A 24,793-nucleotide genomic window follows, 5' to 3' on the forward strand; every position below is an offset into this window, starting at 1 on the left:
GAAATTTGTTCCTTGTGTTCTATATCCAGAACTGCAGAAGAGCCTGGAGACCGTTCAAAAACAACATTCTAACCTTCAGAGAAGCCTTTCAGATCTAAAGAGAAGCTACAGAAATGTGTCAGAGAGCCATCTTCTCACACAGAGAACCAACACTGGTGAAACATCATGTTTTGAAATTCTTACCTCTATAATGGTCAACAATCCTTCTCTCCAACAGTTTATTGACCAATTTCTGGTCTCAGCCCATGCCAGATGTTTATGGTTATAATCTCAGCAAAATATGCCTTGTTTGTAGTTACATTGGAAGGAAAATGCATTAACTGTATTATTATCCTGACAACTGTTAAATATCCATTGTCAAATGACTTCAGTGTCATCCTGTTTCAAGGCTTTGACAGATTTCACCATTTCCTCAAGACAGATTTCTCTTGGTGAAACATGGCATTTAATGTCTCTCCATTGTGCAGATCTACAGAAGAAGCTGCAGGTTCTGCAAAGAGAGCACTCTGACCTTCAGAGAGACCATTCAGACCTGCAGAGAAGATACAGCAATGTCACCAGCACTTGTGAGCTGCTGCACAAATCCAAGACTGGTAAACTTTTATAATTAAATGTTGCTTCCTTTCTAAAGACCTCACATCAAATTGGCCTTTATTTGTGACACTTAATGGCTTTTCATAGATAATTATCTTGAAGATCGGATTATATCATAATTCCTTACTGTTAAATAGTGCTTTTCTGAACACTCCACTCAAAGCGTTTTACAGATAATGGAGACTCTCCTCCACCACCACCTGTTTGCAGCCCCACCTGGATAATGCTCAAGTACTCTCACCACACACCAGCTCTCAGTGGGGATGAGAACAGAGTGATAAAGCCATTTCATAAATGAATTATTAAGAGGCCATGATTGGTAAAGGCCAGGGGTAAATTTGGCCAGGACACTGGGGTTAACATCTCCATACTTTTCGAGAAATGCTCTGGGTTTTTTAATGACCACATAGAGTCAGGACCTCAGTTTTAAGTCTTATTTAAAGGACAAAGCTTATCTTACTATTACGGGGTCCTCGTCACTATAGTGAGATATTAGGACCCACGCAGACCGCAGGGTGAGCCCCCTCTACTGGTTCCACTAACAGCTCTTCCAGCAGCAACCTTAGCTTTAACAAGAGGTCTCTCATCCAGGTACTGACCAGACTCACACCTACTGAGCTTCAGTGGGGCTGCCAGCTGTGAATTGCAGGGTGATATAGCTGTGGGCTAATATATAAAAATGTTTAGCTAAAATAAACTCAATTAGGACAAATATGATGAAATATGACAATACAACAAGTTTTTTTTTATGGTTCCTCCTTTCTTTACTTGAGTTGATTATCAATTTAAATTTTACTCTAACAATGACTCCAAGATTAGGAGAAATAAGTCCGTTGTGTTCTTTGTCCAGAACTGCAGAAGACTCTGGAGTCTCTTCAAAGACAACATTCTAGTCTTCAGAGAGAACTTTCAGATCTACGTAGAAACTACAGGAATGTGACAGACAGCCATCTTCTCACGCAGAGATCCAACACTGGTGAGCTTCATGTTTATCCATTAATATCTCACTGGTGACCAACAAACCTTCTTCCAACTGTTTATTGACCAGTTTCAGGTCTCAGCCCAAGACTGGTTGCAGGAACCCAATTCACACAATTTCTTCTTTGTACCTGAACTGGCAAGAAAATATAGTAATCATATTTTGTAACTTTTAAAATATCCCTCATTACCCTCTCCTCATGACAAAGGTGATCTGGTAAGAAAAAGTCATTCACCTTCTCTCCATTGGGCAGAGCTACAGAAGAAGCTGCAGACTCTTCGAAGAGAGCACTCTGACCTTCAGAGAGACCATTCAGACCTGCAGAGAAACTATGGCAATGTGACTGGAAGTTGTCAGCTTACGCAGAAAACCAAGACTGGTAAACATTTATGACTAAATGTTACTTCACATCCCACTGAGCTTCACACTTCAATCCTTTATGTTTTTATTGACAACTTTAAGATGCCTGATGGTCACTTCAATGTTTATCTAAAATATATTCCTGTGTTCCATATGTTGATTATCCAGAGCTACAGAAGAAACTGGAGACACTACAAAGAGGACACTCTGACCTTCAGAGAGACCATTCACTCCTAAAGAAAAACTACAGCAATGTCACCAGAAGCTATCGACTTACACAGAGCTCCAAGGATGGTGAGCCACATCCATCTTTTTTCTAACCACCTCATCCAATTCCGGATTGCAGGGAAGCCGGATCCTCTTTCAGCAAGCAATAGGCCCCAGGATACACTCTGTAAGGGACACCAGTCCATCACAGGGAAGACAGATACAAATACAAACACATTTCACACCTAAGCCAATTTTCTCAGAAGTCAGTTAACCTACCCCTATGTCTTTGGACTGTGGGAGGAATCTGGAGTACCCGGAGGATACCCATGCGAACATGGGGAGAACACACAAACTGCACATTTGAATTCAGGACCTCAGCACTGCGAGACAGCATTGGTCACCATTTGCCTCTGGGCTGCCCCTGGTGAGTAACAGTTTCTCAATATTCACCTTGTATATTTCGGCAGCGATTAATATGCTTCATACGGTACATACACATTACATCTATTTCCATATGAAGAAATACTTTTCATGAACACACTCTAAACAAGCATTTAGGTGCTACTTCACTCTTGCCAAAGTTACAATCATACTCTCTTCTTGAATAAAGGACTAAATTGAAAATATGTCTTATCTTCACTAAAATGTGGTTTGTGTCACCCAGAGCTACAGAAAAAAGTGAAGAATGAGGAGGCTGAAAACTCCAGACTGCAGAGTCTCTACACCAGCATGAAGGCCAGTTATCTCCCCATAGAGATGTGTTTCCCCAGTGACACCAACAAGACCGGTAAATCACTATGTTATTGATTTGCTCTATACTACTTCATGTATTTTTGTGAGAAAGAGAATACCCCAACTCCCACCAGCTCACTAAAGTTTAAATACTAGGCTTCAGTCTTCTCTTCCCAAAATTCTTTGCACAGGAACCTTTCCAGCAATAACATCCCACCAATCAGTTCATTTTATAGGAGAGTTATGAGCACTTGCGCCGCGTGACCAAGTTGCAATCTTTCAAGACAAGTGGGTTAAAGCCAATTGGGTATAAATTGGAGAAATCAGACCTTTTCTTGACACCAGTCTTCAGCCAGGCATCCTTCTGCCTATCCCACTAGACCACCAATGTGTCTGTCCCATTGTTAATTTGTAGGAGAGTTCTGACTGGATAAGTATCATGGCCAAGCTGTTGTTCCTCAAGCCAAATATACTGTAGTAAAGCCTTAAAGCTTTGTGTGATTAATTCAAATGCAAGACTTTGCGGGACAAATATGTGTGTCTCCTGAAAAACCACAGGATGAACAGTCGACACCACAAAAACTGAAGTGATTTTATTTGTATTTTTGTAATTCTGAAAAGACAGACTTTATGCTCACTTATTGTTAATGTTCTTTTATTTCAGTCAGACGTGTGTTTTCTGAGTATTCAAGTAAGTTGGTTTTATTTGAAATACTTATTTTAATTTCAATTATAGTTGTGATACAGCTTTTATATTAGTATTAGGTCTTAACCAAAAACACATAATAAAATGGATTCAGTAAAACTAGGGTTAGGACATTTTTCCAGATCACAGCCATGTGGAATATGTTAGTAACCTCTCAATAGAAACATTGTACTTACTGACTGGGGAGAAAAAAAGGGGTTGCTTTAAATGTTGAATGAGTAGTATCAGGATTAAATGTGTCCTCAGTGAATTAGGAAAGATTGTGAGATTTAATACTCAGAATTAGGAAAAAACACATCTTCAATTCTCATGTATTCATACTTAAATTGAAATAAAGTAAAGCTGCATGTAACTGCCAAAATAAAGGAAACACTTGAGTAATTGAGAGATTAGACAAAGTACATGGAAAGCAAGTGTTTCCACATGGGTGTGGATCCCTGAGTTAATCAAGCCAGTAACAGCCCATCAGGATCAGGGTCATGTATAAAAATGTAAGGCTGACCTGGTTGTCCATTGTTTTGGCTGACAGGTCTTGAGAAAGAGATCTCAGTCTCTATGAGAGGGGGGTGATTGTTGGGGCTCTTTTGGCAAGAGATTAGTGATGAAGGCTGCTCAGCTTGTTGATGTTTCATGAGGAACAGTGCCTAAGGTGATGTTGGCATGAAGGTCTGAGGGAAAGACACTATCACTCTGGGGCAACTGTGGACAAATGTGCATAATCCTCAACAGTGATGTCCATTCATTGGTTTGAGATGTGAGGCAATATTGGTGAATAACTCTGAATCATTGGACTGTAAATGGCAATGAGGCATGAGCAGGCAGTTTCATCAAGTACAGTCCATCACGAACTTCACAGAGAGGGATACTATGGTCAGATTGTGATGCACAAACCCCTTATACACCAATGTAACACAGGCAATGGTCAACTGAGATGGTGTGCGGTAGATTTTCCTGGCACAGTGAATGCCAACAAACCATCCTGAGTGATCAGGTTCTTCCTGGCTGAAGCATCTCTAATAGGAGAGGAATCTTCCATGAAGACAATGCCCCTATCCACGGGGCATGGGTGGTCACTGGATGGTTGGATGAGCATGAAAATTATGCCATGACCACCCCAGTCACCTGATCTCAACCCCATTGAACACTTATGGGAGATTCTGGAGTGAGACAGCGTTTTCCACCACCATCAACAAAAACATTCATCTCATTCTTTCATGAGAACACGATGGTTTTCTCTTGAACAAATGGTGTCCAGTACAGTGCCATTCACTTGTAGAATCTATGTCAAGTTGCGTAGCTGCTCGTTGTTGGCCCACCACCCTATTAATATACTTTGTCAGTGTTTCCTTTATTTGACAGTGACCTGTAAGTAAAAACACAGATAGTAAAATAATGAAGAAGTATTATTAATATATTTAATAAGTGCTGAATGTCTTTACAACAGGAAAGGAAGGAGTTACCCACATACCAGGTAAATATTTGTCTTTTCATTTCCTCTTGAAAGGTCTAGTAAATATATTATTGTGAATAAAAATCATAGCATGTGATTGAATGGATTTAAATACATTGATAATAATCGATTGATTAAATAACTGCATTTCATGAAGATAGTTTGTATTAATATTTTAAATATATTTAATGAAATATACATATATATATATAATTTAGTTGTATATATAAATATTATTAAAATTTACAATCAACCTTCCCTACTTACATTTACTGATCTAGGAAGGTCAAGTTATGATTCTGAAATACAAATCATAGAATATGATTGAATGACTATAAATGAACATAATAGTTTGTAGCTCGTCAGGATGGCCGAGTGGTCTGAGGTGCCAGACTCAAGGACTCCTGTATATCCATTGTTTACATCAATTTCTCTATGGGATTAATAAAGTATTATCTATCTATCTAATATATAAATATTATAAATGAAATGATTGCAAACATATGAACACTTATACAAGATGTATTTGACTAGGAAAAGAATGTAAAAATACATATTTTAATATGAAATTTAGAAGACAAGGGCTTAACTCTCATCTGCTGTTTTGTTTATAGTAGCATTACTTAGAACAGTGGTTCTCAAACTTTTTGGACCAAGTACCACCCCTAATCCAACCAAAGCATCCAAGTACCACCTACAAGTCATCATCTCATAGGAACCCCAGAAATTCTCAATGACCAACATGAGCGCACGTGCACACACACTCACACATACATATAATAAATATTATAAGAATAAACTTTATTTGATATAGCGCCTTTAAAGGTGGCTTCTCAAAGTGTTTTACAGAAAAAAAACATTAACAACGACTAATAAAAAAGCACCATTTCAGTGAGAGGGGTGAGCCTGTTTAGTTGAGCAAAGCAGATGTGAATTAATTTTTCGAGGCTTGATTCAATTCACAACAGAGTCTAACAGGTATTAAATCGTCAGGCATTTTCTTGACAGCAAAGGTCTCGCGGTGGATGTTGTAATGCGTACATTAATTTCTGGAGCAACCTCTCTAATTCGTGCAACTACACCACTGTGTCGGCTGGTCATTGCTCTAGCTCCGTCTGTACAAACTCAAACGCATTTTATCCAGTCGAGGCCGTTCTCTTCGATAAATTCATTCAGAAGCTGAAATATGTGCTCTCCTGTAGTTCCTGTTGGTAGCGGTTTACAGAACAGAAAGTCTTCATGGGACATACCCTCAAACTAGCATCCAACGTAAACGAGCAAATTGGCCAAATCGACTACAGACTCATCTAATTGCAGTGAAAAACATCTGCTCATCTTAACGCGCTCTATCAGTGTACTTTTGATATCATCCGCCATTTCAATAATTCTATGAATGACTTTGTCTTTCAGGGGGAGGGGGGCAACAGGACGAGCTGTTTAGCAGCTTTTTCTCTACACATAATACGTGTCAGCTCTTTTGCCAACGGTAAATAAGGTTCTTCAAAAATAGTGTAGCTTACCTGCTTTAGCAATACGCAAGCTTGCATTTTTCCGCGTTTCCGTTTTTATTTCCGTATTTATTTAAAGTTTTTATTTCATGCGCATGGGAGCGAAACACAGAGACGCTCGGTGTATTTTCCTCAAATTAGAACAGTTCTTAAATATTTTTCTGTTATCACGCTTTCGTGTGCTCACAAGATGGCCTGCATTCACAGCACGTATTTCTATGTATTCCTGTGTTTAGAACGTTGGCATAGTTCCAAAATCACGCACATTCTCCTTTCTCTCTATTTGCTGGAGATACAGTAGCTTTTTTTAAATACAATTGGTCACTTGCATCCGTAGCACGCATTCCTATAGAGTGGTATAGAATTACAGAGTATCTCTTGTGTCCCCTGAAGTATTAGCGCGCACTGTATCGTAGTACGTAGGCTGCGTATTTGACACGTATTAAAATACAAAATATGAAAACCCGTCCCGATTTTTCAGCGCACACGACACAGTTCCAGGGTCATTTGGCGTACCACTTGGCGGCACGTCACGTACCACTGCCGGTACGCGTACCACAGTTTGAGAACCACTGACTTAGAACATTTGTCATTAAACTATTTTCTTTTTCTAGCAGCCTTAGCAAAGTACAGTATTCAACCTGTAGGGCACTTCCTTATCTGTCAAGTTGCTAGACTTTGGAACTACTGCAAACCTTTAAAGAAAAATAATGTTTGTTTTTCTGATAAAAACAAATTTGTCATAAACTTTAAGTGCCAGAAAATGCTTTAGGAACACAGCAGTGTGGATTGTGTTAATGGACCTGACTTCACAGCAGACAAATAACTAAACTCCTTTTCTTCCCCAGTGTGGAAGTGGATTCGTGAGGCCTCAGGTAGTGTTTTCCCATCATCTCTCTTTAATAGTGTTTCCTGTCACCACCACACCAGGTCACACTCAACTCTGAACAGAAGCATTGTAAAAGAAGTTAAAATAGAGTCATAAATGTATGTCAAATCATACAGTACAGTATATGTAAGGTTCTCATTGGTCATTGTTGTTTCTTTCCTAAACAGTTGATGTGACACTGGATCCCAATTCAGCGCATCCCAGTCTCATCCTGTCCGAGGATGGGAAACAAGTGAGGAAGGGTGATCGAAGACAGACTCTGCCTGATTTTCCAAAGAGATTTGATCCTGTTTCTTGTGTCCTGGGAAGAGAGGGATTCTCCTCTGGGAGACATTACTGGGAGGTGGAGGTGGGAGAGAAGACTGCTTGGGATATAGGTGTCGCCAAAGAGTCCATCAACAGGAAGGGGAAGATTATACTGAGTCCCAGTAACGGTTACTGGACAATATGGCTGACAAATGCAAATGAGTTTAAAGCTGTAGCTAACCCTCCTGTCCGCCTGCCCCTGAGCCTGAAGCCCCAGAAGGTGGGGATATACTTGGATTATGAGGAGGGACAGGTCTCCTTTTACAATGTGGAGACCAGGAATCACATCTACACTTTCACTGACACCTTCACTGAGAAACTCTACCCATTCTATTACCCTGGTGTCATGGATGGTGGTAAAAACAAAGATCCACTGATCATCTCTCCTGTCAGTCACACAGACTGAACATGAAATTGGTATCTTAAGATAATTATGTTTGCATTAATATGAATTAACTGCTTTTATGAAATGAATGCTTCACTGCTGTAATTTGGCATTGTAATGTGGAATAATTTATAATTATTAGACTGCTTTGTAGGAAAGATGATAAACGAAGCCCTAGATGTGGTTTGTGGTGTGTGGCTGAGGGATGAGTTGTACAAGGGCTTTGATCTGTCCTACTTTCACACAGCCCAAAGCCTCAGAAGGTGGGGGTGTATGTGGATTATGAAGAGGGACAGATCTCCTTTCACAATGTAGAGACCAGGAATCACATCCACACTGTCGCTGATACCTTCGCTGAGAAACTACATTCACTCTATTGTCCTGGTCTCAATAAGGACCAAACTCCACCCAGTTGATCACCTCTTTCTGAGAGTCCCACACATTGAATGTATATATATATATTTCTTCTATAAACAAAATCCAGGCTGTCTTTGCTCATTGATGTGAATATGATGCTTGTTCCTGTGGATGATTCTGGCATGAGAACCCAAGCACCTCTGTACTTTCAGTTCTGAATGTTCTGTAGCCTTTGAAAGTGTCAGTATGAAATTTACATACAACATATGTAACAGCTTTGCAATAAACCTCTTTTAAGTTTGTGTTCACTGTATTTATTAAGCATTCTTACTCCTACAGAATTTAATGGAGTTTACAAGGAAAGTTCATGAGGAAAGCCAATTTCAATCAGCCTCTGCAATCCTAAATTGGGATCATTTCTGATTTATGTTAGCTGTATCTCATTTATATAACAATATTTCAAAGAGTTTTGAATGTACTCAAGAACCAATGTCTCTCAGAAAAGAAAACTTGCGGAAAAAGTCAATTTTTCTTCTAAAAAATGTGAGATTCGAGATTCAACAATAAGGTAGGATGATTGTAGGATACTAATAATAAGAATCAGTAAAATAATAAGGTTTGTTCTATGTGTATTTATTTAAACTAAACTGTAAAAGTGGAAAAATTTCCTTTGAAATTCATCGTTGTGTTTAAGAGAGCTGATATCAAATTCTTAGAGTGATGGGGCAGAGAGCTTACGTATTTAGTAAACATTTTAATGTAATAACATTTACTCGACTTGAAAGCTTACTTACAAAAATGTATTTGACCTAAGCAGGAGAGAGCCACAGACTTTCTACATTTCTAAAAGTCTCTTTTACTTCAAAACAAGAAGAATTTAAGCATTTAGCTCTGAAATATACTCTTCTGCATATACTGTACCATATTTAATTTCTAGCAGTATGAACAAGAGCTACTAAATTCAGGTACTTTGCAAAGCATTCATTTTTGCTGCTGTAAATCATAACAAAAGAAAAATATAGTGTTTTATTCAGACACCCCACATAAAGATTTTGAAAAATGCGAGCATTAGAAATTATGTGAAGAAAAGTGTGGTTTTATACTGTAATATTATACAAAGTATAACTACAGTACACATACTGAAAACCTTAGATTCATTTGCCAATACATAAAATAATGAGAAACAGAATTTGAAAAACAAACCACATCTCTAAAATCCATTATTACAGTACAATGTGAAATTTCATACACATAATTTACAGTTACATTGTGGCAATTTCTGTGTTTTTCCTTCTGGTCTTCCAAAATATGAATATAAATTAAACATATAAAAATATAAGAAAATTTGGTTTTGCAGATTAATATAGTAAGACAAAATAGAGTTTTGCAAACAGCAGTGTGCAGATGTTTAATTTTTATACTATAAAATATAAAAATAAGCACTTTCTACATCCCTCTTTGTTCGTTGCACAGAGTACAGAACATGATTTGCTGAATTTTGTACCTCTGAGCAGACAGACTTTATGCTCACTTTCTCTTAATGTTCTTTTATTTCAGTTAATCCAGTGTTTGCTGAATGCTCCCATAAGTTTCTTGAAGTCTTGACACAGCTTTTACATAAGTATTAGTTTTGACCCAAAGCAAATTATGATACATTCACAGAAACAGTAGAAGTAGAACATTTCTACCAGTAAAGCAAGCCAAAAATCTAGAAAAAGAATGAAAGTGTTTTATAAAAATATTGTTTATTGAGTGCAGATTTTCTTATCAACAGGAAAGGGAGAAGCTGTCCCTGTACAAAAATAATTAAACCTGAAGAAGGCTCCACAGCTGAAATGCTGTGTCTCTTCTTTTCTTCTTTCCGCATGGAATAAACCTTTACTTGTTCTTTTGCAGCCCACGCATGCTGACACAGCTACCTACATGACCGTAATTAAAATTACCTACTCTACTATTTTGCAGTCCTTTTTTCTAAAAATGTCGTTAATTATTTCAAATTAAATTCATAGCACATGACTTAATTGCTATCAAAGCACATAATGCATACACTTTAAAGATTAAATGACTCCAAAGGAAATGTCAATACAATAATGTCTATTTAGAACGGGGAAGACTGGTTACCTGGTTTGGTAGGATTCACCATGTCTTATAAGTCATCATTGAATAAGCAATTTGGAAAAACGTCTATTTTATTCTACATAAAGTAGTAGCTAAATTAATATTCTTTTACTGTAGAAACAGGGCACAATTAGATGGACTACTTGTAGAGATCTCTTTAAATAAACACAGCTGAACGAAAACCACATTCATAGAACCTTACATGTTGCCACTAACAAGAAAGCTACACAAGAACAGACCACAGACCACAGACCACAGACCACACTACGGTTCAGTGAAATCCAAATTTGTATAAGAGCATGACTATTTATACCCCAGAGAAACTGTGACTGTCTGCAGAACATCGCTTCTGAAGATGGACCGCATTTATGAGCATTCAGAGTTGAAATCAACTGATGTCTATTCAACACTCTCCCAGCTTGGACCTGATGCCCCACACAAAGGAAATTCACAAGCTACAACCCTGACTCGGTCTTCAGCAGGTGATTATTGTGTTTTTTTATCTCACTTGGTGAAGGATAAGGTAGAATGTTTTTGGGAATGTTTTTGTAGAATGTTTAGAATGAAAAACATCTTGACAATATGTGATTCATTCAATGTATATTTCACTCAGGTGTTTACCAAGGAAAAGATCAGCACCAAACTTTACCAATACTAGAGACAGTTAAGGTACAATGATGGTCTTCTATCAATTACATTGAAGGAAATGGAAGACATGATTTCCAGGCTGTTGACAAACCCCTTTGAACGGCTACTGAAGTTAGGGATGATATCTACAGTATGGACTAGAAAATTGCTTAAGCTATCTTTCTTTTGTATTTTTTGCCATCACCACCACTCCAAGTCACCCTCAACTCTGAGCAGAAGCATCGCAGTAGGAAATTAAAATGGACCAATACATTTGTTAATAAAAATTGGTTCAGTTCTCACTTGTCAAGTGTAACATATTTGTTCCGAAATACTTAATATAACTCTGGATCCCATTTCATCCTGTTCAAGGATGTGAAAACAAGTGACATTGGCCACAAAAGGCAGAATCTCCCCAGCAATCCACACTTGATCCTTTCGTTTGTGTCCTGGGAAGAGAGGGATTCTCCTCTGGGAGACACTGGGGAAGTGGAGGTGGTGGGGAAGATTGACTGGGATTTAGGTGTTGCCAAAGAGACCAACAGAAATGAGAAGGTTATACTGACCCTTAAGAATGGCTACTAGACTATATGGCTGTGAAATGGGAATGAGTTTAAAGCTCTGGCTGTCCCCTCTCTCCTCCTCCCTCTGAGGGAGATTTATGCAGATTATGAGGAGGGACAGGTCTCCTTTTACAATGCAGGGACCAGGAATCACATCTACACTTTCACTGACACCTTCACTGAGAAACTGTATCCATACTTCAATCCCAGCATGGTCTCACACATTGTCCTGGTCTCACACATGGTGGAGAAAATAGGGATTACAGATCATCTCTCCTGTCAGCCACATAGACTGAATATAACATTTCTGTTTTAATTTAATTATTTTTGCATTAATATAAAAAAAACTACTAGGATACTACCTAATTCGCTATTGTGCTATATGTGTGTGGAAATGTTAACCAAGTAAAAGGTTTAATTATTGTAATTTATGGTAGGAAGGGGGAGGTTAAAAGAAGCCCAAGTGTGGCTTGTGGTGTGTGTGGCTGAGAGGTAATGCATACAAGGCATTCGGTGGCATCTGTGTCCTCCTTTCAAAACCCAAAACCACAGAAGGTGGGGATCAATGTGGATTATGTCACTGACTTTGTCACTGAGAAACTCCACCCATTCTTTTGCCCTGGTCTCACAGATGGTGGTAAAAACAGAAATCCACTGATCATCTCTCCTGTCAGTCACACAGACTGAACATGAAATTGGTATTTTAAGATAATTATATTTGCATAAATACGAATTAACTGCGTTTATGAAATGAATGCCTCACTGCTGTAATTTGGAACTGTAATGTGCAGTCATTTAGAATTATTCTGCTGCTTTGTAGGAAAGGAGAGGTTATAAAAAGCCCCAGATGTGGTTTGTGGTGTGTGGTTGAGGGATGAGGTGTACAAGGCCTTTGGTCTGTCTTACTTTCACACAGCCCAAAGCCTCAGAAGGTGGGGTGTATGTGTGGATTATGAAGAGGGACAGATCTCCTCGTCTCAATAAGCACCAAACTCCACTCAATTGAGATACATTTATTTAAACATTAAATTGTGCATATAAAAACATATAACAGTCTGCCTGGATACAGATGGCAGATCTTACTGTGAGGGTTACCAAGATATAGAATATATTACAAAAAATACAAAACACAAAGAGATACAAAACAAAGAATATGCATTCTGTATACCATTTGCTATACCAAATCGTGTCTCACGAATACAAATTCTACATTAGATACTCATAAGTAAATGCATTACTCATAATTGAATTCAATTGAATTGATATCAACCTGTGTTGAGGTCGCAGTTGAATTCTTGAGATAGCCATATAGAATAGTGGGTTACTTATCCAGATATGGATAGCCTGAATTAGCTTTCTTGAAGGTCATCTGCAAATTAAGCAATTTACATTTGCCTATAGGTTCACATATTTCTTGTATTTTTTGTATCTTGTAATTTCTCAGTATTGGTCATTCTAATTAAAAAGCTTGATACAGCAGTTTTAGGAATCAAACAGTGGAAGTGCTAAAAATGTTCCTATCCACACAAAGAAGGTGTAAAACGCACTTAACTTTACGTTACAGTCTTATTTTACTATTAACGACGTATCTAACATGCATCAGAAGATTTTGTAAATCTTGTAAAAATTATGTAAATAAAAAAGACCAGTTTTTGTTACACTTTCTATATCAGTGTGGTTTTAATGACATGAGGATGGCCAACACTCATGAGAACGTGGAGATAAAGTCAGCTCTGAATCTGTCATCATGTTCAAGGCCTTCAGCTGCCATGCAAAGTCAAGGCAAATCAGTAGGTACAGTCTAGAGCTGAGTCAATACAGGCTGTAGACTCTTCTTACAAGTGATCAACAGAATGTGATTAGAGAACGAAAAGTAAACCCAGTTATCTAAACCCAGTTCACTGGGAGTACAGGAAAATAGAGCCGGGACCATGCTGGGAAAATCAGTGGTCCTAATGGGTTGGCTGGTTCAGCAGCCTCCGGGGCCTGAAAACATAAACACCCCTGACCCGCTGAGAGTCACTTTGAGAGGCGCTGCCTCACAACTGGGAGAGAATCCCTCAGAAGTAGGGAAGGAAGAGAGACAGACCCCTCTGACTTGCTGTGAGTCGCTTTGAGAGCCACGGCCTCACAACAGGAAATTGAGCCCTCAGGAATGGAGAAGAAAGAGAAAGATTTCCCTGACTCCCTGAGAGTCACATTGAGAGGGGCTACCTCACGACTGGGCTAGACCCTCAGGGGATAGAAAGGAGGAGATAGACCCCTTGACTCGCTGAGAGTCACTTTGAGGCACTGCCTCACCACTGGGCTAGACCCTCAGGGGATAGAAAGGAGGAGATAGACCCCTTGACTCGCTGAGAGTCACTCTGAGGCACTGCCTCACCACTGGGCTAGACCCTCAGGGGATAGAAAGGAGGAGATAGACCCCTTGACTCGCTGAGAGTCACTCTGAGGCACTGCCTCACCACTGGGCTAGACCCTCAGGGGATAGAAAGGAGGAGATAGACCCCTTGACTCGCTGAGAGTCACTCTGAGGCACTGCCTCACCACTGGGCTAGACCCTCAGGGGATAGAAAGGAGGAGATAGACCCCTTGACTCGCTGAGAGTCACTTTGAGGCACTGCCTCACCACTGGGCTAGACCCTCAGTGGATAGAAAGGAGGAGATAGACCCCTTGACTCGCTGAGAGTCACTCTGAGGCACTGCCTCGCCACTGGGCTAGACCCTCAGGGGATAGAAAGGAGGAGATAGACCCCTTGACTCGCTGAGAGTCACTCTGAGGCACTGCCACTTGACAGGAAACAAATCCCTCAGAGAGAAAGAGAAAGAACCCTTGATTGGAGGAATCACTTTGAGAGGTATTGCTTGAGGAGGAAGTGAAAGAAGCCCCCTGACTCGCTGAGAGTGGCTTTCACAGGCGCTGCCTCACGACTGGGCTAGGCCCTCAGGGGATAGAAAAGAGGAAATAAACCCACTGACTCACTGAGAGTTGTTTTGGAGGCGCTGTCTCGTGACCGAGAGGAGGAGAATCAGTAGGTTAAAGCTGCTTGAGAACAGTGAGGCCGGGGGTCCCCTCTGACTCAGACTCACGCTGTGAGGACCTCCACAGGAGGGGTCAAGGTGGTGCTGCCTACCTGAGGTCAGGGAAGTGAGTTTCCCTGACCCCCAGAGGGAACCTGACTGCAAAGGCAACATGAAAGAAAGAGGAGGGGGAGGAAGGTGGAGGGAACTCAGACGTGAGTGTTGGTGTGGTTAGGGTTTAAACAGTAAATTGAACGATAGGAAAGGGGAGGAGCTCCCCCTAGCATCTTCCCCCGAGCCTTCACTTATTTCCATTGAGAAATGTGCATTTCATGAGATAATCTGATGGTTGTCCGTTGTGTCCCGACGATGACGGTTGTACTTTGTGCAGCTCACCTGTTTGGAAAATGTGCTGCATGAAGAAACCTGTGCAGGAGAGCTTTTTGAAGTGGGAAAGCCGTTGCACTGGGGCAGTCCCACTCTCTTGACCTCAGAAGCCTGGCTCCAGTGGTACGGGTAGTCGTCCCAACTGGAGACTTCCTTGGTTGCAGTGGATGGCCATGACACCTTCCTGTGTCTTGTCATTCCCTTCTCTTTCCACGGAGCATTGCGACAGTATAGTGTCCCCATCACTATACTGGGGCATTAGGACCCACACAGACCACAGGGTGAGCGCCCCCTGCTGGCCCCACTAACACCTCTTCCAGCAGCAACCTGAGCTTTCCCAGGAGTCTCCCCTCCAGGTACTGACCAGGCTCATACTGCTGAGCTCCAGTGGGGCTGCCAGCTGTGAGCTGCAGGGTGATATGACTGCAATGAGATAATCTAAAAATATATATTTTAACGTTGCATCAAAAACAAACACGTTTAAAAAATATTGACAGAAAATGTTTTAATCATTATTTACTCTTGATCATTAATGGTGTCATGTATTCTGTGCAAAATTCAGATATGTTCTGATTTAGATATATTCTTGCAAAAGTGAACCCTGTACTTGGTCAAAGTCAGAAAAACAAAGAAATAGTCAAGTTTTTTATTTTTATTGGTCTTTTATATCTGTATTTGAAACAAAATATACAGAATTACTTTTTCATTTCATGGACATATTTTATTTAGAGTGAATTATTTGTTGTCTATTTTGAAGGCTGAAGTTAAGACTATTTCCCTTCATACTATATACAGTATAAGGTTTTTAAAATTCTATTTCTGTATTGTTATTTGTCATTTAAATTAATAAATTGAGCTTTATCATCAGCCTTTTGCAGTTCACAACTAAATGCAGAGATAACTTGCAAGTATCTGACTAACACAGACGTGGTGTAGTAACTCATCTGCCTCAAATCTGCAAATTAACCAATTTATACTCTCCTTTAGGTATACATATTGTAAAATTGCAAAATTGCACTGGGATGTTTAACCGTCTCAGAACTGGTAACTCTGATTTAAAGGTTTGATTCAACAGTTCTAGGATTCAAACAATGAAGGTGCTGAAGAAGTTGTCCTGTCCATACAAGGGAGATGCAAAACATCATATTTTACATAAGAATCTTCTTATCCTATTAATGAAAGTATCTGCGTCATAAGGCTTTACTGTAAACTTGTAAATAAAGAAAAGTTCCTCTTTCTGTTGCACTTTCTATATCACTGTGGTTGTGATGCCATGAAGATGGACAACATTTATGAGAACGTGGAGATGAAATCTCTGGATTATTCATCATGTTCTCAGCCGACAGCTGCCGTGCGGAGTCAAGGGAGTTCGGCAGGTACAGTCCAGAGCCATGCCAATTTAAAACATCCGTGAGGCTGTAGAGTCTGCTAATACCTGTTTCATGTATGAATTGAGATTGAAGGACAAAAGCAAAAAGTGTTTTAAAGTGCTTTAAAGGCAATTGTGTTTGAAAAATACTGACTTAGAAAATCAGATTGATCATTAATGGTGTCGCACACTGTGCGTAATCCTCAGTTATGTTCTGATCTTCTTTCAAAAGCGAACCTTGTACGTCGTCAAAGTAAGAGACACACAGAAATCAATGAGAAAACAATTTCAAGTTCCATTCATTTTTCTTATTTCGCACCAAATAGTTTTTGTTGTTTCATATCTGTGTCATAAATTAAAATCCACTTTTTCATATTATGTACATACTTTTAGAGTGATTTATTTATGACTTTATTTTACCTATTTTTATTTTGATGACTGAATTTAAGAGTATTTGGTTTCCACTATATACTGTATGTAGAAGTTTTTCAAAGGTTCTTTTTTTGTAGTGATCTTTGGCAATTTTTTAAAGTTTTATTTGCAAATTTGGTTTCTCTTTTCTAAAGAGAAAATGCTAGTCTTTCATTTTTTAGGCAGACGCACAGTGAGTTCCTCATTTCAACCACTAACAGCACAACATTCAATATTCACTGTTGTGTGCTTTTTAAATTAGCTGTTGTCTTTACACCCCTGAATTGAGTGTACTTCACATTTCTAGTCTAAGAGAGGTTTTTTAATTACATTATGCCAGATGAGTTTCCTAGTGTTAAACTATTAGCACAATTGGTTGTGATAACATGCAGTGCACAAAGCTTATTCTGTAAATACAATATCCTCAATTTAAAGTGCAAATCTTCTAAATTGAAATAAATGCCACCAACCTTCTGCTTTTCCCAGCTGGGAAATGAGGAATGTCCTTAAACTGCTATAGTAATGCAGTCAGCCAAACACAGTGAAGCCTACTGTAGCTGCTGGTTTCTGAGAGCACACAACCTACTGTATGTTTATTTGCAGCATCCGAGGAAAGACGTGCTGGGAAAGTATCTTTCTACAAGAGGATTACAGTGGCCTTTGCTTGTGTGTGGATCTTCACTGTGATTGCTGGGCTGGGCTTTATCAGTGAGTATTAAAAAACTGTTAGACTGCATGTTTAAAATCTTAATTACTGGATTAAATTTTAGTTTATTTTTCATTTTTTCACACAGTGGCTGATGTCATTTCTGTTTACAATAATTTGTCAATACACATACAGCATTTCACCAGTGCCTTGTGTTTTGGTTAGAATGATTTGTGAATCTTTTCAATCAAGGAACTGTCAGTGACCTACAAGAGACTTTTCAACACAAACATTTAAGACAGCTCATATTTTCAGTTGGGTCCCGTTTTTAACCTCGTCTTGTTTTGTCTTGGATGGATCACCCGGTTCTGGACTTTTTTACTTCTCCTTGGATTACCCCCTGGACTCCTCTGGACTTGTTCGCCATGGCCACGCTCTCCCTCTCCCCGAGCACCAGTGCACAGTCGTCATGCCCCCGTTTGTCAACCTGCCCAGTTCCTCGTCGTCTCCTCCCCTTGTCTGTTTCCACTTACTTCCGGATTATACCGTCTGCACAGGGTCCTGACCAACACATGTTCTCCCCGTGTCTACGTGGGTTTCCTCCACAGTCCGAAGACATGTGCAAAGTATGTGAAACACACATACTTGTGTGTTTCCTGCAATGGAATGGCGTCCTGTCCAGGATGTACCCCGCCTTGTGCCCACTGCTTGCTGGGATAGGCTCCAGCTCCCCTGTGACCCTGATTTGGATAAAGTATTTAGAAAATGGATGGAACACAAGTGCCTTGTGTTCTGGTCAGAGTGCTGTGTGTACCTTCTCAATCAAGGAACTGTTAGTCAGTGAGCTATACAGAGATTTCACAACACAAACATTTCGGGCGGCTTGTGTTTTCAGTTGGGCGTCATGGTTGTGCAGTCATTAGCACTGCTGACTTGCAGCTCTGGGATGCACACACTACTGTGTGTTCCTCATACTTGCATGGATTTCCTCTGACAGTCCAAAGACATGCTGGCAGGTTAATTGGCTTCAGGGAAAATTGGCGCTGGTGTATGTGTGTGTTTGTGTTTGTGCCCTCCGAAGGATTGGTGTCCTATCCATTGTGTATCCCACCATGTGTCCTTATCTCACCACCTTGGGCTCCAGCATCCCCTGTGACCCTGTATTAGACAAAGGGGGTAGGAAATGCATGGGTGGTTGGCCAGAAGTCCTCAGTTAATTACAGAACCTTCACACAGTGATTTGTGAAGCTGCATTTGGAAGACCTTCTCCATGAAAGGCATGACAAAAACTTGTAAATTATCAAGAGGTTGAGCTTCAATTGCATCTTTTCAGTTCACCGCAGTTCATTGGAAAATAGACGTGTCTCTGAGCTTCAGAATGATTTGTTGGACTTGAAGATGAACAGCTCCTCACACATCACTGGCAAGTACTATTCTGGGTTTATCATTGTACTGTATGTCTTTTTGCTGGATAAAGTTAATAAATAATAGTTGAATAAAATCATATTAAAATTATGGAGCAAAGTTAAGATGCAGTTTTTACCTTCTGTAACGCCCCATTTTCATATAACTCAAGATCTAGTACTAGATTTCCTTATTGGCCAGAGAATAGTGAGGATTACATGAAGACAAATATCTATATCTTTTATACAGTATATTGTTACACCTATAGGTGACTATTGAAGTGTCTCTAGTACTAGATATTTTTATTGACAAATTTGAGTTGTCTGATGGTCACTTCCATGTTCATCTAACATACTGTATATTCCTATGTTTTATCTGTTGATTATCCAGAGCTACAGAATAATCTGGAGACACTGCAAAGAGAACACTCAGACCTTCAGAGAGACCATTCAGATCTACAGACAGACTACAGAAACATGAACAGAATCTGTCAGCTTACACAGAGCTCCAAGGCTGGTGAGTAACAGTGTCTGCATATTCAGGTTGCATGTGTGTTCGGCGTCACCCCGAACTGCAGAAGAAATTGGAGAAAGAGGAGGCTGAGAACTCCAGTCTGCCAACCTTCACCTTGTTTTCTTACTATCTTATTTGTCCTCCTTTTACAATAAGGATGTGCTTCTGATCTCCATTAATCCAGATTTAATTTACACACTGTCAACTTTATTTCCATATGAAGAAATAGTTTTCCCATCTTCACACAAATAAGCCTTAAACAAGCACTTTTCAGCACTATGTGATGAGACAAAACATGCCAGACCCTGAACACAAATGTGCTCGGTGTCACCCAGAGCTGCAGAAGAAAGTGGAGAATGAGGAGGCTGAGAACTCCAGACTGCAGCATCTCTACAGCAGTATGAAGGGCAGCTATCTCCCCATAGAGATGTGCTTCCCCAACGACACCAACAAGACTGGTAATCACTATTGAATGATTTCCATTTCTAGAGCTCATTATGAATGCATAGGAGTAAGACAAGACACCAATTCACCAGCTCATTAGCCATCTCTCAAGACAAGTGGCATAAAGCATCTAAAGAATTTAGATTTCTCGTAGCACTAATCTTTACTCAAGCACCCTCCTGATCAATCCCATTTTACCACCAATGTGACTACCCATGGTCCATTTTAGGAGATTTCTGACTGGATGGTCATTATGGCCAGGATATTGTTCCTCAAGCCAAGCATAGTAAAGCCCAAAAGCTTTGTGTGATTAATTCAAATGTGACACCTTTTCGGGACAAATATGTGTGTCTCCTGAAAAACCACAGGATGAACAGTCAACACCACAAAAACTGAAGTGATTTTATTTCATTTTTGTAATTCTAAAAAGACCGACTTTATGCTCACTTAGTGTCAATGTTCTTTTATTTCAGTAAGACGTGTGTTATCTGAGTATTCAAGTAAGTTGGTTTTATTTTAAATACTTATTTTAATTTCAGTTGTAGTTGTAACAGCTTTTATATTAGTATGAGGTCTTAACCATAAGCACATAATAAAACAGAAACAGTAAATCTAGAGTTAGGACATTTTTCCAGATCACAGCCATGTGGAATATGTTAGTAACCTCTCAATAGAAAAATTATACATACTATCTGGGGAGAAAAAAAAAGACGCTGCTTTAAATGATGAATGAGTAGGATTAGGATTAAATGTGTCCTCAGTGAATTAGGAAAGATTATGACATTTAATACTCAGAATTAGGAAAAAACACATCTTCAATTCTCATGTATTCACACTTAAACTGAAATATAGTAAAGCTGCATGTAACTGCCAAAATAAAGGAAAAACTAAATGAGAGATTAGACAAAGTACATGGAAAGCAAGTGTTTCCACATGGGTGTGGATCCCTGAGTTTATCAAGCCAGTAACAGCCCATCAGGATCAGGGTCATGTATAAAAATGTAAGGCTGACCTGGTTGTCCATTGTTTTGGCTGCCAGGTCTTGAGAAAGAGATCTCAGTCTCTATGAGAGGGGGGTGATTGTTGGGGCTCTTTTGGCAAGAGATTAGTGATGAAGGCTGCTCAGCTTGTTGATGTTTCATGAGGAACAGTGCCTAAGGTGATGTTGGCATGAAGGTCTGAGGGAAAGACACTATCACTCTGGGGCAACTGTGGACAAATGTGCATAACAGTGATGTCCATCCATCGGTTTAAGATGTGAGGCAATATTGGTGAATAACTCTGAATCATTGGACTGTAAATGGCAATGAGGCATGAGCAGGCAGTTTCATCAAGTATAGTCCATCAAGAACTTCACAGAGAGGGATACTATGGTCAGATTGTGATGCACAAACCCCTTATACACCAATGTAACACAGGCAATGGTCAACTGAGATGGTGTGCGGTACATTTTCCTGGCACAGTGAATGCCAACAAACCATCCTGAGTGATCAGGTTCTTCCTGGCTGAAGCATCTCTAATAGGAGAGGAATCTTCCATGAAGACAATGCCCCTATCCACGGGGCATGGGTGGTCACTGGATGGTTGGATGAGCATGAAAATAATGCCATGACCACCCCAGTCACCTGATCTCAACCCCATTAAACACTTATGGGAGATTATGGAGTGAGACAGCGTTCTCCACCACCATCAACAAAAACATTCATCTCATTCTTTCATGAGAACACGATGGTTTTCTCTTGAAAACATGGTGTCCAGTACAGTGCCATTCACTTGTAGAATCTGTCAAGTTGCATAGCTGCTCGTTGTTGGCCCAACACCCTATTAAGACACTTAGTTACCCGTAAATAAAAACACAGACAGTAAAATAATGAAAAGGCATTATTAATATATTCAATAAGTGTCGATTTTCTTCACAACAGGAAAGGAAGGAGTTACCCCCATACCAGGTAACTATTTGTCTTTTCATTTCCTCTTGAAAGGTCTAGTAATATATTATTTTGAATAAAAATCATAGCATGTGATTGAATGGATTTAAATCCATTATATAGAACTGATTGATTAAATAACTGCAAAATCATGATGATACAGTTGGTATTAATATTTTAAATATATTTAATACAATATACAAATATATATACTGTATATAACATTTAATTATATATAAATGTGATTAAAATTTACAATCAACCCTTCCTACTTACATTTCCTGTTCTAGGAAGGTCAAGTTAATTATAATTATCATAGAATATGATTGAGTGGCTATTAAAGACCATAATATATAAATATTATAAGTGAAATAACTACAAACATAAGAACATTTATACAAGATGGATTTAACTAGAAAAAATATATAAAATAAATATATCAATAATATGTAATTTAGAAGTCAAGGGCTAAACTCTCATTTGCTAATTTGTTTATAGTAGTATTACTTAGAACATTTGTCATTAAACTATTTTCTCTTTCTATCAGCCTTAGCAAAGTACAGTATTCAACTTGTAGGGCACTTCCTTATCTATCAAGTTGCTAGACTTTGGAACTACTGCAAACCTTTAAAGAAATATAATGTTTGTTTTTCTGATAACAAAAACAAATTTGTCAGAACCTTTACTTGTCAGAAAATGCTTTAGGAACACAGTAGATAGATAGATAATACTTTATTAATCCCGTAGGGAAATTGATGTGTTACAGCAGTCCAGCCCAAAACAAGCAAAAACAGACATCAGAATAGACGAAAAGTGATATAAAATAAATATAAAAAAAATAATACATAGGTATGTGCAAAATATGATGATCATAGTCACTGTAAAAACAATAAAATATGTGCAAAATGTGCATAGGTTTATACAGACTGATTGTCCAAAATGTACAATGGAGCAACATGCTGTCCATAGACGAGCAGATGAAGGGCTAACAGTCCTGGCCTAGGGCAGCGTTATACAGCCGCCGGGAGGAAAGACCTGCGGAAACGTTCCCTTGAACACCGTAGCTGGAGCAGTCTATTGCTAAATGTGCTCCGCTGCCCAGTAACAGTCCCAGTGTGGATTGTGTTAATGGACCTGACTTCGAAGCACACAAATAAATAACTCCTTTTTTTCCCCAGTGTGGAAGTGGATTCGTGAGGCCTCAGGTACTGTTTTCCCATCATCTCTCTTCAATAGTGTTTCCTGTCACCACCACACCAGGTCACACTCAACTCTGAACAGAAACATTGTAAAAGTAAAAATAGAGTCATACATTTATGTCAAATCATACAGTACAGTATATGTACAGTTCTCATTGGTCATTGTTGTTTCTTTCCTAAACAGTTGATGTGTCACTGGATCCCAATTCAGCGCAATCCAGTCTCATCCTGTCCAAGGATGGGAAACAAGTGAGGCTGGGTGATCGAAGACAGACTCTGCCTGATTCTCCACAGAGATTTGATCCTGTAATTTGTGTCCTGGGCAGGGAGGGATTCTCCTCTGGGAGACACTACTGGGAGGTAGAAGTGGGAGAGAAGACTGCCTGGGATTTAGGTGTCGCCAAAGAGTCCATCAACAGGAAGGGGAAGATTATGCTCTCCCCTAAGAATGGCTACTGGACAGTGTGGCTCAGGGATGATGCGTACAATGCACTTGCTGACCCTTCTGTCCGCCTGCCCCTGAGCCTGAAGCCCCAGAAGGTGGGGATATACTTGGATTATGAGGAGGGACAGGTCTCCTTTTACAATGTGGAGACCAGGAATCACATCTACACTTTCACTAACACCTTCACTGAGAAACTCTATCCATTCTTTACCCCTGGTCTCACGGATGGTGGTAAAAACACAGATCCACTGATCATCTCTCCTGTCAGTCACGCAGTATAAGTATGAAATTGGTATCTTAAAATAATTATATTTGCATTAATACGAATTAACTGCTTTTATGAAATGAATGTTTCACTGCTGTAATTTGGAATTGTAATGTGGAATCATTTATAATTATTAGACTGCTTTGTAGGAAACATGATAAACGAATCCCCAGATGTGGTTTGTGGTGTGTGTGGCTGAGGGATGAGGTCTACAAGGGCTTTGATCTGTCCTACTTTCACACAGCCCAAAGCCTCAGAATGTGGGGGTGTATGTGGATTATGAAGAGGGACAGATCTCCTTTCACAATGTGAGATCAGGAATCACATCCACACTTTCGCTGATACCTTCACTGAGAAACGACATCCATTCTTTTGTCCTGGTCTCAATAAGGACCAATCTCCACCCAACTGATCACCTCTTTCTGAGAGTCCAACACATTGAATGTGTATATATATATATTTCTTCTATATAAAAATCCAAGCTGTCTTTGCCCATTGATGTGAATATGGTTCTTGTTCCTGTGGATGATTCTGGCATGAGAATCCAAGCACCTCTGTACTTTCATTTCTGAATGTTCTGAAGCCTTTAAAAGTGTCAGTATGAAATGTACATAAAACATATGTAACAGCTTTGCAATAAACCTCTTTTAAGTTTGTGTTCACTGTATTTATCAAGCATTCTTACTCCTATAGAATTTCCAAGGAAAGTTCAGGAGGGATGACTGCCAATTTCAATCAGCCTCAGCTTTCCTAAATTGGGATCATTTCTGATAGTATTTTCCTCAGTTTAAAAAATCTCTAAATATTACTCAGAAGTTTTTTTTTTCTCCTTAACGTGTGACTGTCTTCTGCTGCCTTCCTCCAGCCCATCTCCAGCTGCCCCTTGGTCACTCCTCACTCTGCAGGAGGTCCCAGCCTCCTCCTCCCATGACTGGGGGGGGGCTGAGCCTCAGTAAAGCAGGTTAATCCAAATTGAC

At 39.5% G+C, this 24,793-nt stretch overlaps 1 protein-coding gene across 2 annotated transcripts in view; it reads left to right on the top strand.

Moving 5' to 3' along the window:
• Positions 1-24,483, top strand: part of LOC107077227 (uncharacterized) — a 33,717-nt gene extending 9,234 nt beyond the window's left edge. Inside the window, exons 11-20 of one of the 2 annotated variants that reach the window (XM_069188521.1) lie at positions 30-155; positions 468-593; positions 1,445-1,570; positions 1,827-1,952; positions 2,102-2,227; positions 2,808-2,930; positions 3,540-3,566; positions 21,902-21,928; positions 23,086-23,112; positions 23,291-24,483. In XM_069188521.1, the coding sequence (XP_069044622.1) occupies positions 30-155; positions 468-593; positions 1,445-1,570; positions 1,827-1,952; positions 2,102-2,227; positions 2,808-2,930; positions 3,540-3,566; positions 21,902-21,928; positions 23,086-23,112; positions 23,291-23,832 (1,376 nt within the window). In that variant the 3' untranslated portion in view covers positions 23,833-24,483. Of the gene's footprint in view, positions 1-29; positions 156-467; positions 594-1,444; positions 1,571-1,826; positions 1,953-2,101; positions 2,228-2,807; positions 2,931-3,539; positions 3,567-5,025; positions 5,053-7,387; positions 7,415-7,595; positions 8,756-21,901; positions 21,929-23,085; positions 23,113-23,290 lie in introns of those variants that run through there. The other variant, XM_069188520.1, reaches the window with a different exon arrangement.
• Positions 24,484-24,793: the final 310 nt, after the last annotated feature.

This window comes from Lepisosteus oculatus, chromosome 4 (assembly GCF_040954835.1).
Source record: "Lepisosteus oculatus isolate fLepOcu1 chromosome 4, fLepOcu1.hap2, whole genome shotgun sequence".
Classification (NCBI taxonomy): domain Eukaryota; kingdom Metazoa; phylum Chordata; class Actinopteri; order Semionotiformes; family Lepisosteidae; genus Lepisosteus; species Lepisosteus oculatus.